The sequence below is a fragment of the Eptatretus burgeri genome, chromosome 7 (genome assembly GCF_056783735.1).
Source record: "Eptatretus burgeri isolate ZD-2024b chromosome 7, Ebu_testis_v1, whole genome shotgun sequence".
In the NCBI taxonomy this organism is placed as follows: domain Eukaryota; kingdom Metazoa; phylum Chordata; class Myxini; order Myxiniformes; family Myxinidae; genus Eptatretus; species Eptatretus burgeri.
The window spans coordinates 29,167,471-29,184,825 of NC_140967.1; the positions used below are offsets into that span (position 1 = coordinate 29,167,471).

Here is a 17,355-nt window from a genome sequence, read left to right on the forward strand (position 1 = left end):
TCAGAGGTCAATTTGACCATTTCGTAAGTACCAGTGTATGACTGCTTCTTTGTTTGTTTGTCTGTCCGCTCACCTTTAATCGCCTACACGTCACAATTTTAAACTGATCTTCATGAAACGTCACAAAATGGTGGAGTTGGTGGTCCTACAGACCCTATTTATTTTTGAGGTCACTAAAAAGGTCACCAACTTTTTCAAATTTCTAAAATCCTCAATTTTCATCCGATTGACTTCAAATTCGAAGAGCATTTGTATATCAGGTCACTGAATTCAACCATTGTTTTGAGGTCAATGTTGGTCAAAAGGTCATCATAGGCAAAAAGGTCAACATAGGCCAAAAGTTGAAGACGAGTTATGACAAAATTAGGTGGATTTGAGTTGGTTAGGTGACAAGAACAAGTCAATTTGATTTTGGTTCAGATCCAGCCTATCGATGGGATAGAAAACGTAAACTGTTCAGCCTGGCAGAGGTAAGCACTCTTCCGAGTGCTGCTCTACTTTGTTCAGTTTCGTTTTGTCACCCTATGAGTGATTTTTCATTTGTTTGTTTGTTCGTTTGTCCGCACAGAACTTTGGTGTTTTTTTCCGTAATCGCTTATCCAATTGATATGAAATTTTCAACATGGACGTGACTACTCGTGTAGAATGTTTGAATGATAATTATGATGTCATAAGTCACGTGGTGTGGCAGCCATGTTGGAAAAATGGGAAAAATCTGGACCTCTGTATCACTGAAACCACACAAAGGAAAAAATTAAAACTTGGCACACTGCAAGTACACCTTATGGGGAATGAGTGATTTTTTTTTTTTTTTATAATGTCATAGGTTCAGATTTGTTATGTCATCATAATTGCACATGTAGAATGCTCCATCTGATCAGCATGAAAACTTTTGAGGGTCAGCTAGGGATAAAATGGTCCACAGAAAAAAAAATTGATGACATTAATGGTCATGTGATTCAGCAGCCATATATTTTTTTTAATTTAAAACCTTCAAAAATCTTCTTCTCTGAACTGGCTGAACAGATCGAGGCAAAACTTTACAAGTATGACCGCCTATCCATGAGGAACAAAAGGTTCACACATATGATGTCATAGGTCACATGATTTGGAAGCCATGTTGAAGTGAAGAAAAATATAAAATAATGTTTCTTTGGAACTGCTTAATCAATCGACGTGAAACTTCAAAATTATGATCAAGTGGTGATGGAGAATGGTTTAAATTTCAAGTTGATCAGACATATGGTCTGGCAGGCAGAATAATTTTTTTAATTTTTTTGGAATAAGGTTCACTTGGCTGTGCTTGGATGGATTTGAGGGGAGAGGAATAGCAGCTGAAATGAAAATCCCATCCAGGTTCCTCCTGATAACTTCATCTTTGCTTTTTGCTTGTTTGGGTTCCTTCTGATATGACTTCAATGCAGGACTGTACCTATTTGGTCTTCAATTTGATTTGAATTGAATTTATTGTAATCCCATTTTAATTCAATTAAATTATAATTAAAAGAACCATCATGGGTCTGGGTCAGATGTCCAATCAAAGCGGGGTTGTATCAAAGCGGGACGTCATGGTACCCGGTCATCACTACCAGCAGTTATAAAATGGGAGTTCTAATTATGTTTCTTATTAATTACGTAACAGACGAGTAAACAAACACCACACAAAATACATCACACAAAACTACACAAACACCACACAAAACAAATCCTGGTGAGGGTCTGCAATCTCTGATTGCTCTTTTTGTTGTTACCTTTGTGAAATGTCAATTTTTGATTGCATGATTTTGTTTTATGCACAAACTAGAAGGGCACCCTTTGCCAGATATGCCTCCTCCCACATTATTGCATCATTATACATACTTGTACCAAGTTTGATTTAAAATCCCTGAAATCCCTGAACCCAGATTCAAAACATTAAATAATTCTGGCTGCCAGACCATGCATCCGATCAGGTTGAAATGTAAAAAATATTAATTGCGGCCACGGGTACCGAGACACCAATTTGTCACTCAGGGGGATTAATCCCCGGTTGTCCTCGGAAGAGCCGGATCTGGGGCCACCGCTCACAATTAACTTTGTGGTACGGTGACTTGTTTTAAAACCATGAACGCCACCCAGTTAACCATGAGTTCCAGTATCCACCGTCTAACTCGAGGTCACGTGGTTACCTGAGCGGGGAGCACGCCCTCGGCAAAGCACCAATGTTCTCTCTATTAGATTTTAATTAGGGCGGCCGAGCATTTTAACCGCTGGTGCGTGCCGACTATTGTTGGTCAAATCTGTGATAATTACCTCCCAGTCTATCGAGGTTTGGACAATGCAAGACCAATATAAGGAAAGGACAAACATGGACAGGTTGGAAGTCAATAAATAATTTATTAATCATAAAATAAATAAAGGAAAATAACTTTTAATTTTCTGAGGTCACTAAAAGAGTAAATTTCAAAGCAAAATCAACAAAATGCCAGGAAGGAGACAAAGAGCAGATGCTTATCGGGGGTTGACTTAATTACAGCTACACACAGACAAGGGTACCCAACAGATCATTCGGGGGGGGGGGGGGGAGAATTGTCTCGCTCACCAGAAAGTAGTCGTCCATGAATTGAAAACATCCTGAAATGTGTGCGTGCATGTCACGGCCGTCGCCAGCACCCAGCCTTGCCGTGCACCCTCTCGCAAACAGCCTTGAACGCCAATCGACGTCTGGGAGGGTACCGAGATCATCTGTCGCGGGTTTAGACCCTGGTGCTGCGACATGGGCAGTTCCTCACACTTCACGAAACTGGTGACGTACAGTGACCCACACGGTCCGTTGGTGACTGACCTGCGCCTCACACGTTGGTGACCGACCTGTGCCTCACTCGTTGTCGGCGCTGCTCACACCCACACGCACACCACATGCTCGCTTGCTCAAGCACTGGGAAGGACGAATTGTCTCGTTGGTGCTGGTCAGACACCCACACGCGCACAACACACTCGCTTGCTCACTTGCGGGCTCGCACCCTTCCTCGCTTGCACGCTTCCTCTCTGGCTCGCTTCTTCCCTCGCACACTTACACCCGCTTCTCGCTCGCTTGCTCTCTCGCTTACTTATTGGCTCGCTTGCCCGCTTCTTGCTCGCTTCTCTTCTCCCTCCTCACTTTCTTTCTCGTTCTCTTCTCCTTCCTCTTACTTCCCTCGGCTAACCCCCGCTTTAGCGGGGAAAATGGCCTTTAAATGCTTGTGTGTGTGTGTGTGTGTGTGTGTGTGTGTGTGTGTGTGTGTGTGTGTGCGCGCGCGCGCGCGCTACTTCCCTCGCCTCAGAATGGACCTCCAATTCGTTTTTATATATGCAGCCCGTCTTGACGGGCACACAGTCCGCCCCAAGCTCACCCCGCCCCATTTGCGCACGGTTACCATGACGACCCGTGCGCTCTCAAACAAGGTAGGTGTTGGTGCTCGCGAAATTAATACATGCATAAACGTTGCTGAGGAAAAATAAGGGCGGGCGTCGGAGCTCGCGAAAGAAATGTGTGTAAACGTGTCTGTCATAAAGAAAAAAACTTCCCATAAGAGAGGGGATCTATCCTTTACCCTTCTCAACACATCACATTTAAGATCCCATTAGACATGGGGATGGGGCTAATCTGGACATGCATTTAAGGAAATAACTGTCTGAGGACCTGGATGTGTGGATGCATTCATCAGACGATATATTCCCCATGACGACTAGATCATATTTTTGACGTTTCATGGCGCTTGATAAAGCGGTTCAAGAGAAATAATTTTTGGAAGATTTTCGTTCAATCAAATTTGGCTGCCAGACCATGTGACTTAATAATTACTAGCATAACCCACGCTCTGCGTGACATGTTGGGGTGGGTGTGTTTGAGAAAGGAACTGATGAGGAGTATCAGTAGTAATTTTACTTTAATGCAGTAAGTGGAATACGATTTACTGTTTCAGAACCATTTTATTTACTTTTTTTTGTTCCATGCACCTCATATGGTCTTTGAGATAATGTAAGCCGAATATCACGTTACTCGAGCGCAGAACAAAGTCGAAGATAGCGCGACACAAAACCACAAACTCGGAAATAATATATAAGATTTGTGAACACCCTGGTATCCCCAAGGCTTGGGGAACATAAGGGTGAAATTCCCCCTCGATCTGTCATGCCATTCTGGAGAAGTAGGTTTTTAAAGGTATATTCTTCAAAAAATCATAGCTGCCAAACCATGTGACCTATGACATCATTGGTGGAAAACTTTTTGTCCCTCATGGACAGGTGATCGTACCTGTAAAGTTTTGTCGCGATCTGTTCAGCCGTTTTGGAGAAGAAGATTTTGAAGGTTTTTAAGTGAAACAAATATGGCTGCCAAACCACGTGACTGATGACGTCATCAGCCCCCTCCCCCCTCTAAAATGTAGTTCTAGATGACCATCAAAAATGTTCATACTGATCGGATAAAGCGTTTGACATTATGCAATTATGACATTATAACAAAGCTACAAATGGAGACACAGAGGTCCAAAGTTTTTCCTTTTTTCCAACATGGCTGCCATACCACATGATATATGACATCATAATTGTCATTAAAACATTATTCATGAGTCATCACACCTGTGGTGAAAATTTTATATCAATCAGATAAGCGATTGCAGAGAAAACAAGAGAAAAGCAGCACTGACAGACATACGTACGCAGTACGCACGTACAGACGGATGCTCAACCCCGAAAACACAATGCCTCCGGCGACTTCGTCAGGGGAGGCATAAAAATGAACAAAAAATGTATTCATTATGTGCTTTGTTCAAGCTAGCATTTTGGAGTTTTTTTTAAATTTTCATTTTCTTACATCATATCAGGCCCGCAGTGGAGCGTGAGCATGTGCGCGCGCGCGCGCACACACACACACACACACACACACACACACACACACACACACACACACACACACACACACACACACACACACACACAGCTTGGGGGAAGTGCCGTCACTTCCCAGGATACTCTGAGTAGAAGCGACGTCACAACAATGGCACCACCTTTCTCAACACACTCAGCGAGGCATTTCCTAGGGAGGAATTTCCTCCTCCCCATGGATGCCAGACGATGGGGATCGCCCGCGCTCATCATTTTTAAATGCTGAACTTCAAGCAAGTTAAGCAGCACGTACCACTGATTTTTAAAGTGTTTGGTGTGACTAGGCCAGAGTTTAAACCACTGACCTCCCAGATTCGGAGCAGACACTCGAAGTCTGTTTGAAAAAATATATCGCAAGTTGTCATGTATGAGGTTGCATCATACAATTTGTGACATTGTGCATGTATTTTAAGGGAAACACTGTGGTACATGTGCAGGTCTAAAATTGCAGCCGATGTTTGATGAAACGTTTTGCAAATACAAGGCAAAAGACGAAGATCTGGTTTTGTCCGAGGCTTTCCGCTTTTCAAATTAGTCCAATAAATGTCAACTTTTAAATTTTCAAACAAATAAATCATTAAAATTTGTAAGGAAAGATTTTTCTTCCCGATTATAATTTAGACTTGGAAGCTGAAAGATTATTAAGTCGGTGTGCCTTGAACTATTTTGAATATCCCGTTTGAGAACTTACTGAACGGGCTCACGTGTCAAACATTTGAGGCTTTTTGTGACACTTTTACATCACATCCAAAATCTAATCACGAATCAGCTTTGTACTTGTTTCGATGAAATTCGGGCATATCTAAGCAAAAGCGAAATTTAGGCATTAACCCGTTGAATCCGATGAGGGTTAACGCTCGAAACGTCAACTTCTCCTTACTTCCCACAGTTGTTAGCATACTCCGACCAATGCTCTGTTGATTTCAAGCATCGCTCTACCCGTCCGCCGACGCGAGACTAGTTGTCCATTGTACTGCTTTACTAATGCAAATCTATGAAAAAAAAAATCATTTTCATCACACATGTTGAAATTGTTCTGTCGACAGAAAAGACAGACAGACACAAGTTAAAAGAATGAAGTAACCAACACAACAACCAACACAAACGAGTTCCAAAAACCCAGGAGCACCTCGTATCACCCTATTTCCCGACCATCTTAAATCCCTCCCCTCCCCCTGAAAAAAAAACAAAAAACAAGATTATCACCACTCATGAAAAGCTATACAGTCGCTCCAAGAACTAGGCAAGCAGAATACAAGCTTCACAGCATGATGCATCACATCTGGTCATCATTTATGGGTATATAGAAAGCCAGACATACTGTCAACTGGGGTTACTTTGAATGCCGAGGTAACTTTGAACGAATATTTAAAAAGTTTTTTTTCATCATTGATACATCATAAATTTACATTGGTAAAAGCTTTGCTTCATGCTTCCTTTGTAAAGCTTGAAGATGCCCTGGAGTTCAAAATAGCTGCAGGTGACGGCAGGGGGTTCCCATCGTGTGCTGCCTTTTTGGCTGCTGGTTGCATCATTGGTTAGGGGTGCGACCGCTGATGCAGTGCCCCTATTACCAGTATACTGGTGCTCATTTCGCTGACCTTGGCAGGATGACAGGCTGAGTCATCCCCCTGGTGTTAATTCAGTGGAAAAGTGGCTCAAACTCAGGACCCTAGGATCCCAAGCCACCACCCTAACCGCTAAGGCAACACCAGGCTACAGCAGGGGGTATTCGTTGAGGATAACGAAAAAAGAAAAAAAAAAAAGCACAAAAGAAGGAAAAAAAAAAGGAAAAGAGTATTGATGGAAACGAGGAAGATTAAAAAAAAAATTATACCATAAATCTCTTGAATGCCCGTAAGGTCATCATAAGGCAGGACAAAGTTTTCTGTGTCCATGTACTGGTAGAACGGTGCCATGACAGCAGTGGGGTCGTTGGAGTGCTCGAGACCAAGAGCGTGGCCCAACTCATGCACGGCCACAATGAAAAGGTCGTTGCCTAGAGACGGTATGGAAAAAAAACCCATCAAAACATGAAGACCATTACACAAAGCCTGAACTAAAAAACATTTTCGAGTTTATGTTTAGCCACTGAGAGGGACCAATATCTCTCACCATTGTAGTTCTGGTTTCCCAAGGTCCATGGTTCATCAGCATCAAAGTGCGTGTCACCACCAATGCCTGGTCCAGGAAAGAAAGCATGGGCCAAGTATCCGCCAGCCCCATCAAAAGGAGAACTGTCCCCATGGAAACCCTTTGCGAAGAAGACAACAATGTCCACAGGTTGCTGCCCGGATTGCATCGCGGCTGCAGACACTTCTATGAAGGTCAGTGGGGTCACGGCTTGCCACACGCCAAAGGCACGGCGCAGAGCATCCCTCGTCTCTCCTTTACCCAGCTTGGGAGTGTGGTTTTGGATGCTGGTAATTTAAAAGAAGAACGTGGTTGTGGAGGTGGCGGTGGCGGTGAGCAGGGGCGAGGGGAGGGGGGTTAGTGGATATCATAGGATCGTGAAAGCGATTGATAAACATTGGAACAATCAAGAGTACATGGCCACCCATGGCAAAAGAACAGATTCCAAAACGCAACGCTGGTTTTCTACCGTCAAATTCTGATTTAATCTCTCCTAAAAAGAAGAAATAAACAATAAGTTGAACATAAAATACCCGATGACATCACTAATAAGTAACAATGAGTCTGTGTCAAAACAAGGACTTTTGACCTGAGAAATGAACGAGTCGTGGATACAAAGTAACAAGTCTACGGTTTACAAAAAGGCTTCTGAGCACAGCATTGGGGACTGTGATGGCATTGTAGTCTGGGTCATGAGGCGAATAGGAACGTGTGTTTCTGCTCACAATAATTGGCCCCAATTTTCTGCCCTTGACCAGAGCATTGAACAGTCGGACCATTACAAGATGTGGAGCCAAAGATACCGGAAGGACAAAGCAGCCAGGATCGCTCATCATCCTTCTTTCCCGATGATTTTTGTCACTTTACCAAATTGACGCAAAAGTGTTCTGTGAATTTTCTTTGTCTTGACAGACATTTGTGCGACACTTGATTTTCATTCCTCAAATCTTCGCTTCATCTTGTCCCAGACAAAACGGCTTTGTGAAGCCGAGTGGTAATAAGGACAATCCCCTCCCTCCCACTCCCCAAGTCTTTTATTACAATAAGCCCAGCACATCAACCACCAGTGATGTGCGTCCAGCATCGTGCTTGCTATGTGCAGGCCTTAAACAGTCTTCGTTTGTCCTGCTCGTTTGCGGCAAAGTTAAAATTACGAGAGTAAGACTTTCGAGAACACATTACACGATCGCCAGTCTAAGATGACATCAGGCATTTCGGAGACAAAATGAGGTTGTTTCCCCTGAGCGAGTACAAGGAAACTACTGTGACCATACTTTATTCCGATAACATTCTTCTTCACTGCAATTTTAACGTTTAAAAAACAAACAAACAGAAGTTCTGATTCCGTAACAAAAACAAAGTCCGATTCAAAATGCAAACGTATGACTTCTGAGAAGCCCCACACCTGCATTAACCACAAAACCCGAATCCAAGAACTTCGAGAGACTGCAGCAAATCTGGATACGATGCTCGCAGCAACTCAGAGAGAAGAGATAATTTGCATGCATCAATCTGAGTGTTGGACTCACCAGTAGGTGATGTGGTTGTGGTCCCATTTTAGTCCGTTGGAGGTATAGCGGCGACGACGCACATCCACTTTGAAAAAACTTCCAAAAATGTCAGGAACTCCACAGCGGGGCTTTTTCATCCAGCTGGACAACATAGGGTGTAGGAGAGGGAATAGGAGGAAGATAAGATAAAACATGAAGCAAATATCCAGTTAGAGGAGTAAGCCTGGTGCTGGCTTAGTGGTTAGGGTGGTGGCTTGGGATCCTAGGGTCCTGAGTTCAAGCCCCGTTGGGCCGCTGAATTAATACACCAGGAGGTTGACTCAGCCTGTCATCCTTCCGATGTCGGCAAAATGGGTACCAGTGCACTGGTAAGGGGGACACTGCATCAGCGGCATAGCCGCGTCCCAACCAATGATGCAACCAGCAGCCGCAGGCTGCACTCGATAGAGAGACTTAGAGGAGTAATAAAGAGATGAAAGTTGAAGCTTGCAAAGTAGTGAAATGTCATTAGTGAGTGCATATTGGACAGGGATTCAATTCTGAATTCAGCCCGCTGGTTGCAGCATTAATGAGGCATTGCTGTGCCGCTCATTGGACGGACATTTTTAATTCATCCAAGGTGCTGGCAATAACTTACTTCCTTTTCACAAGACTGTGGATCATTCAAGGTGCCGGCAAACTTTCTTCCTTTTCACAAGACTGTGGGATATTTAACATCCACCGACTAATGCTAGCAGATGAGAGATACAGGCTTAACATCCGTCCAAGGGACGGCACACGCATTGAAGCATCGCCCTGCCTGTGAAACACCAGGATGACCGTTTATAGCTGGGGCGACATTCAAACCCAGGCTCGACAGCTCAGAGACAAGTGCGCATACATTCAGCCTGTTCTGCCAGCCCAGGCCTATCCAGGGTTGGCGTCGTCATAAAATAAATAATCATGACATTGACGTGCGGAACAGGAAAACCTGCGCAAAACTTGCATTAAACAGCGGCCAAATTAGTTTTTCATGGATCAACTTTTTGCAATACAAGTATAGATCATGTGAGAATCTTTCCTTGGCAGAAGAGAAAACCACATAAGACATAATTCTTTGCATAAGCATTCAGAGTTTCCAAGAAGTTATAATTTTAAATCATTGCAGCAATTGAAATGGGCAGACAGCAGGACATGTTTATTGCCCGTTTTTGGCAGGTATGAGATGAAACAGATATTTAAATAACCCCAATCATTAAGGACTGTGCAGTCATATGTTATCAGCAGCGGTTGGATACACTCACCATACATAAGAATAGTAGGGAAGCCAGATTAGGAGTAACATTATAGAGCACCTTGTTTCACCTGTGTGAACTGTGGCAGAGATTACAGATATCAGATCGATCCTAAGAGTCATCCAATAAGTTACTATAACGATTCAAGCACTCATCTCCACCATCTTTTGAGATGAACGGACGAGGATTGCTTAAAGCAACCGAAGGGACAGCGCAATTCATTCTCTCTCTCTCTCTCTCTCTCTCTCTCTCTCTCTCTCTCTCTCTCTCTCTCTCTCTCTCTCTCTCTCTCTCTCTCTCTCTCTCTCTCTCTCTCTGTTCTGCAGTTTGTCTTCCTTTAAGTTCCATCCCACCATGAATACTGCAAGAATCCTGGCATGCAATCCTGGCATTTCTTCAACTTGGCCTGGTCAACGTCATCTGCCTGGCAACAAAATCAGTCGGAGCTTCCAATGTCGTGTTGGAGTTTCCAATCAGTTTGAGCTGATGCACCGAGGCGATGATATATATATATATATATATATATATATATATATATATATATAGATATATAGATATATATATATATATATATATATATATATATATATATATATATATATATATATATATATAGATATATAGATATATATATATATATAAATTCAAAATGGAATCAGTAAAAGAAAATGATACTTTTCACCGATTTTAATTTGCCGCGAATGTACATCGAACCGAGTTAAAGAAAAACATCACTAAATGCATTCATGCAAGTTGGCAGACATGTTGATGAAAAATCTAGTGAACATTGCATTTCGAACAATTCTTTCACAATGGACATTTAAATAACCCCGACCATTATTGATGACATGGTCTGATGTCAAAACTTTGGTGAAAACTCATGGTTCTGCAAAAAAAAAAGAAAAGACAAAAGGAAGGAACTCATCTCTTGAAAAAAACTTCTCTCTTGAGAACTGTCCAGAAAAAAACAAAAATCCATCAAAACTATGGGTTCAGTGGGGAGCGAAGCAGCACTTGCCATCTGAGATTCATCTTCTCAAAAAGCATCTCATCGTATAAAACGACAACTATTTAAATCTACTGTACTTTTGCAGGGTTGGCCGAATAAAATGATCTATTACGAGTAGAATTGTAGAAATTAATGATGTTGCTTCCTATGTGTGTTGTGTTCTCCCTATAGCCTACACCTGTATGCAATCTCCACCAAGCCAGGTTTCCTCACACCTTCACCCTCATGATACTTTTTCCTGTGCCGAAAGCAAACACTTTCTTGCCTGAGTATTTACTATTGCAGGGTCATTTTAGTATCCCACGATCCATCCAGTGGAAAGGGTGTGTACACAACTGTCCATGTGGCCCGTTACCCCCACATCTTGTTTACGAAGCTACGACGTCGATGCGTCTCGGTGAACTTGGTGTCCAATCATTCGCTGCCATGAATATATTGGTTGACACAGGGACCAATTGGTAGTAGGCCATTGCTTCATGAAAATGCACAAGAAAGAAATGAGTAGCAGACTTGAATTAGTAATGGAACCAGTGGTTTTGAAGCGGCACAAACGTAAAAATCTCAGAAGGCAAGATTCAGACTCGACTTAGGACAATATACTTGGCTGTGTAACACGATAGATATTTTCAATCGAGGTTTAATCATGCTTGAGGTTTTCGCTTTTTCAATTAAATATTGTCCATTTTTTGAAAACGTCATACAAATTGCTTCCTTGGCACACCTGAACTCCTATCAACCAAGAAGGCTTTCATCCACAGCTTGATGGAGGACTGCTCTCTCTCCTCTGGGCGAGCTGCTCCCCTGCCTCACATCTTGCTCAGCTTGATGCTGTGGAAACTAAGACCTTTAATATCATTGGAATCTCGAGCGAGAAGCAGAGTCTACGGGTCTATCACTTCACCATCGTAGATACGTCGGTGGTTTCTCTGTCCTCTACCGCCTCCTTTCAGGTCTTGCACTTTATGCTCTTTCCATGCTTTGTCTTCCCACACCCCTGGGTTTCTGCAGGGCACACACAGTCCACACTCAATCCCCTTCTGGTGAAACTAGCTAAATCCAGGTTCACTGCTCACCTCCACTCATTTGCTATTCTGTTTTCCCACCTGTGGAACCAACTTCCACATCCTCTTCAAACTCATTCTTCTCTCCAGGTCTTCAAGACAGATGTTCACCACCACCATCTCAGATCATCCCCTATCCAAAACCATGATCTTTTGTACCCTCGTTAATCCCCACCCCAATCTCATCCTCCTTCCAAATTTACAGTTTTCCCTCCTAAGAGTTTCCTTCTGTATCCATCTTGTCTACCCCATGTATCCTCTCCTGCCTCCACCCCCCTTCATTGTTTGTCTGCCTCCCTCTGTATTGGCCTTCACCTCTGCTGTTGGTGTCCCTCCCCCCTCTCTCTCTGCTGCTCCTTTTGTCCTGATGGGTTCTGATCCGTTCGGTGTACTCATACGAGCGCTTCCACGAACCTTGACTACATTTATACAGTATGTATGTATATATATATATATATATATATATGTATATGTATAATGTATAATGTATAATGTATATGTATAACACACAAAAAACAAAAACGAAAGCTTTTCATTCAGAATTCCAGTAAAACACTGTTAAAGCAAAAACCTGGTAGTACTGTCATGAGGTTAAGTAAAACACTTGTTGTACAACAGTGGAAGTAAAGTAAAGACTTTGTGGTGCTGTCGTGGAAGTATAGTAGTAAAGCAGTGGTACTGTAGTGAACTAAAGTAAAACTGTAGTGATACAGTCGTGAAAAAAGAAAATGCTGTAGTTCATTCCCATTTTACATCTCATGTACTTATAGTGCACCCCGGTTAGTATTCACTTTTTTTGTAAAAGTTACTATAGCAGAACTGGAGTTTGGCCTACAATTGTACTGCAGTCCCATAATAGTGTTTTCACTGTCGTGGTTTCGAATTACCATGCTATCGTTTTACTCTGATGTGATTTCTGCCTGGGATGGAATTTTGCTGCAAATATTTTTTTCCATTTTACCATCCTTTACCAGAAGGTTTGACAAGATAGCTCAGAGGTAACTTGTATTGCTAGCCTTCAAGCTCGAGCCTGGGGTCGATTGCTGACCCACGACTATAAACGTGGTCACCCGAGTACTTCACAGATGGGGTGTTGAGTCTGCAATGAATGCCCCGTCTATCAGAGTGTGCTGTCCATCGGATGGGACATTTAGCCAGTGTCACGTGTACCTCCCTCATGGTGCCTTTCAAAACGAGTAGATGGCACCCTGTCAAATTCCAGGGTGTGGTGATACTACACACAGCAAGGCAAGTATTGCACTTATTGTTGAGGACTCTGTCCTGGGATTCTGGAGGTTGGTGGTTCAAATACAGCTGAAGGCAACAGTATGAAGGATTTCAATTCGAATTTTCAGGAAGTCAAGCTAGTTTCAGTAAAATTACAATGTCACAAATGGATTGTCAGCCAAAACACAGCTGGCTCATGAACACCTTTAGGGTGGGATACTCTGTCTGCCATAACTGACCTGGTCTACATGTGATGCTTGTCCACCCTTTGTGGTCGATTCTTATTCCTTTCCCTTATTGCAGGAGGTCATTCAGAAATCGGAATGAAGATGGGTCTCACCCCTTCTTTTGTACTTCCCCCTTTAAAAAAAAAAAAAGTCTTCCGTTCAATTTGATTGGCAGTATGATCTCCGTGTGCTGGCTTTACCAGTTACGATACAAAAGTAAAGAACAAAAACCCCACAGGGATGAGAAGAGGGGTTACAAATCTTTCAAAAATAAAATTAATTTTCCTGCTTTAAAAGCTGCTCATTTCGACATTTTTTGGAAACTTAAAGCATCTACCGGCTTCCCAAATCGGCCAAGCACGATCCATCCTAAGCACTCTCTTTCCATTTGCTGCCAAGAGTAAATTCTGCTGCACTTTTCCTTTCCCCCCTCTCCTGTTACATTTTTGGTTTCCCAATTCCCCCATCAATTTTTCACAAAACAAACCCAGTCATTGTAACTCCTTGCCATCCAGCAAGAGTGCACAGAAGTGCATTTTCATAACTCTTCGCCGTTTATTCATGCTCTCATTTGTATTCACAAATTTCAAGAGCAGCTCAGCAGGCAAAAATAAAGATGGAACCTAATGGTTGAAGGAAAGTAGAAATATGAACAGAGGCCGGCAAGCAGCAGGAAAAGAAGGGGAATGAACGTGTGCGTTTTGAATAAAGTGCCGGTGAATCGGGGGAAATGTGCGAATGGGGAAAGCAGGTGTGCTTTGAAGCTTCTGTGGTTGGAGACAGACATTACACAGAAGACAACTACGAGTCTCCACTTCAATATCATCATACGTACATTTACATCCAAAATTGCTGCTTGACCTTCAACCTCAACAGAGTTGACAAAAAAAAAAACAACAAACTTTTGATTGAAACTAAATGGCTGAATGTGAAGATGCGTCACTTATAATACAGTGCAAGTTGAGCCGACCAAAACAGAATGGCCAATGAGACCATGCGAGAAAGGGTTTAAACATGAATCATCCAAAAGAGCAAGTTTCTCAGACATACATCACAAATTACTTTTATTCAGGCAATGGCTACTCTGTGGGCTTATCACAAGGTCAACGTGCTCTCTTGGACAGCCTTTTGACCTGGCCACATGAAACTTGGTGGATAGGTTGAGTGTGTGACGAGGACGAAATGATTTGATTTTGGTGAAGACCTGGATCCGGCGCATCAGTGGGATACAATATGCAAACTGTTCAGCCTGGCAGAGGTGTGTGCTCGACTGAGTGCTGTTCTAGTTTTTATAGCAGAGAGATCGCCTTGCCCTAAGGGACTAGACCAGGCGTGGGAAAATTACGTCTATTAATTCAAACTGTGCACCATTATTTTGGCATGCTTATATCCTGCTCGAGGTGCATTACAAATTGTGTTGGTGACCCAAACAATACAGCGTAATAAAGGAAAAATATGGTTTAAAATTACACGGTATGGAGACACAAAAATTACCCCCGTGTGGGGGTGACGGTCATCTCTATAATGTTTTTTTACTATCATAATCGATGAACCGTTGCCAGATATCTCCTAAAATGACAGACTAGATAGATTTTGAAAATGGCGACTTTCACAACTTTCGTGACCTCGTGACCTTGACCCTGCCTGACCTCGAATCCGGGAAAAAATATGTCGTTGAGTATCACTCATCGACCTCTACCCACATACCAAATTTCATCAAGATCGGAAGTAAAAAGTTTTCTTTGTACCGGGAGATGTTTTTGACCAGGTTACGTGGCGGCCAAACGGGACGGAAATTCAAAAATCTGTCTGGTTAGATACAAGATAATCTTTTTTACTATCATAATCAAGAAACAGTTGCCGAATATCTTGTAGAATGGCAGACTAGATAGGTTTTGAAAATGGCGATTTGTATAACTTACGTGACCTCGTGACCTTGACCCTGACCTTGAACCCGGACAAAAGTTATATCGTTGTGCAACACTCATCGACCTCTACCCACATACTAAGTTTCAACAAGATCGGAAAGAAATATTGTTGACGGACGGACGGACGTACGGACAGACGGGCGGACGGGCGGACAGACGGATGGATGGATGGACATTTGGTCCGGCTTTATTAGGTCATCTCGGTAGAGATGACCTAATAAAGCAATACCAACGAGAAAGAAAAGACAGGAACAAAGAGCTCAGCAGTGACCACTTATTCCACAACAGGTACGGTCTCATGCCTATCTTAAAGGTAATCCTTAAGATGTACAGACTCGTACAGGAAAATACAGGACACGAGAAGGGGGAAAGAAAGAAGGTAAGGAGGTTGAAGAAGGCGGCCTTCCCTCATACGAGGCTCTAGAGGCTAGCATAGTATGAAACGACCTGGACTGGAGTGGAAGCAGTCTTGTCAGCACACTCCCTAAACCAGATCAGCACACTCACTCCACTCTCCGGGGCACTGCACTCGGCTCTGATTGCCGCCTGTTGCAGCTTGTATGGTGAAATCCGACTGATCACCGAATCCGACACATCCCACCTTAATTGGGCACCATGACCCAAAATCACATGGTTGGGAAATAAATTCCTTAAGTATGAGTCAGGGTAAACACTCCCAATTCGACTGCATCTTCAGTTTGCGACTAGAGAATCGTCATCCTAAATATTTCTCTTTCCCTTTTCTCCTCCCTAAGGTTCACAACTGAATACGGTACACGATATTGTAAAACTGCTTACCAAAAGTATTGGGACAGTGCACAAAAATTTCAAATGGACCCCCTTCTCCTCCTCCAACCCCCACACACACACACAATACAAAAGGACATTTGCTTTCGAAAGGGTGTCTTACGTCATGTCTTATACCCCTACCAGATTCACAAAACAAAAAGTGTTGCAAAGCACATAAGAATATTTACTTACAATCACAATGAATGGGATTTGATCACAACTGACTTTCTAAACTGAAAAAACCCTCAATGACATGCCAAACATGGGTCCAAGTGGGGATGGGGGAAGCAATCGACACTTTTGGGGGTTATGATGTCAAGATTCATCTTTCACTTAGACCACATGAACACAATAAGACAGACTAAACAGGGTTAGTTTTGGAATCAGTGCTGTGGGTCAGAAGAGATTACAGGGATTGCATGCTGCAGAAGTTGGTCCTGTATTCTACTTTTGAAATAGCAGCAAAAAAATGAAATGGTACATTGCAACAACTTTCACTCACAATTCAAAACACAAGCTAGCAAATAAAGGAAGAGAATGGAGGTGAAAGGGTTGGGTATGAGAACAGCTTGGTTATGAGGATGGAAGAAGAAGAAAGAGAGAGAGAAAGAGAGAAAGAGAGAAAGAGAGAAAGAGAGAGAGAGAGAAAGAGAGAAAGAGAGAAGGAGAGAAAGAGAGAGAGAGAGAAAAAGAGAAAGAGAGAGAGAGAGAGAAGTACTGTTCGTGTTAGGAATGAAGATATAACACTCTCTCCATTATTCATTCAACACATTGCCATTCACTTATTCATTGGAATATATCCACCTTGGGTCCATGCAATCGCTGCAACAGAAATGCCCCAACAGGGTAGCGTGCTGATGGGAAATGTTTTTTTGAAATGCAAAAATGCACTCAAACTGGCTTCTTACTGTGATTTTTTGTCATACAAATTTCAATGCGATCACATCAAGTTCTGGTTTTTAGCGTTTCCAAATGAGGGCATTATTTTTGCACACTAATCGAAAAGCAAGGGGTTTCAATACACTCAAAACGTTTGAAGGGGTTTTAAAAAGGAGTTTTAGGATTATGAGTCTGAAATGAACACTACTGTGACATTTTGGACAATGTTGCATCAAGGCCTTGATGCCATACGACGGTGAGGGCCCTCAACGTCCACCAGCTGTTCAGGCACCTTATCGTAACACTGTCTCTTAGGAACTAGTTCAAGCACACCAAAGTTGAAAATTGGCAGTGGCCAGCCAAGAGCTCTGACCTAAACCCAATTGAACGACACTGGATCACTGCTTGA

At 42.7% G+C, this 17,355-nt stretch overlaps 1 protein-coding gene across 2 annotated transcripts in view; it reads right to left on the reverse strand.

Annotated features, from left to right (window-relative positions):
* The window catches only part of LOC147022911 (matrix metalloproteinase-14-like), an 89,924-nt gene that overhangs the window by 16,416 nt on the left and 56,153 nt on the right, over nt 1–17,355 (reverse strand). For both annotated transcript variants that reach the window (XM_085887871.1, XM_085887870.1), the window contains exons 3-5: nt 8,571–8,693; nt 7,024–7,328; nt 6,746–6,907 (exon numbers count right to left, since the gene is read on the reverse strand). In XM_085887871.1, the coding sequence (XP_085743997.1) occupies nt 6,746–6,907; nt 7,024–7,328; nt 8,571–8,693 (590 nt within the window). The remainder of the gene's footprint in view (nt 1–6,745; nt 6,908–7,023; nt 7,329–8,570; nt 8,694–17,355) is intronic.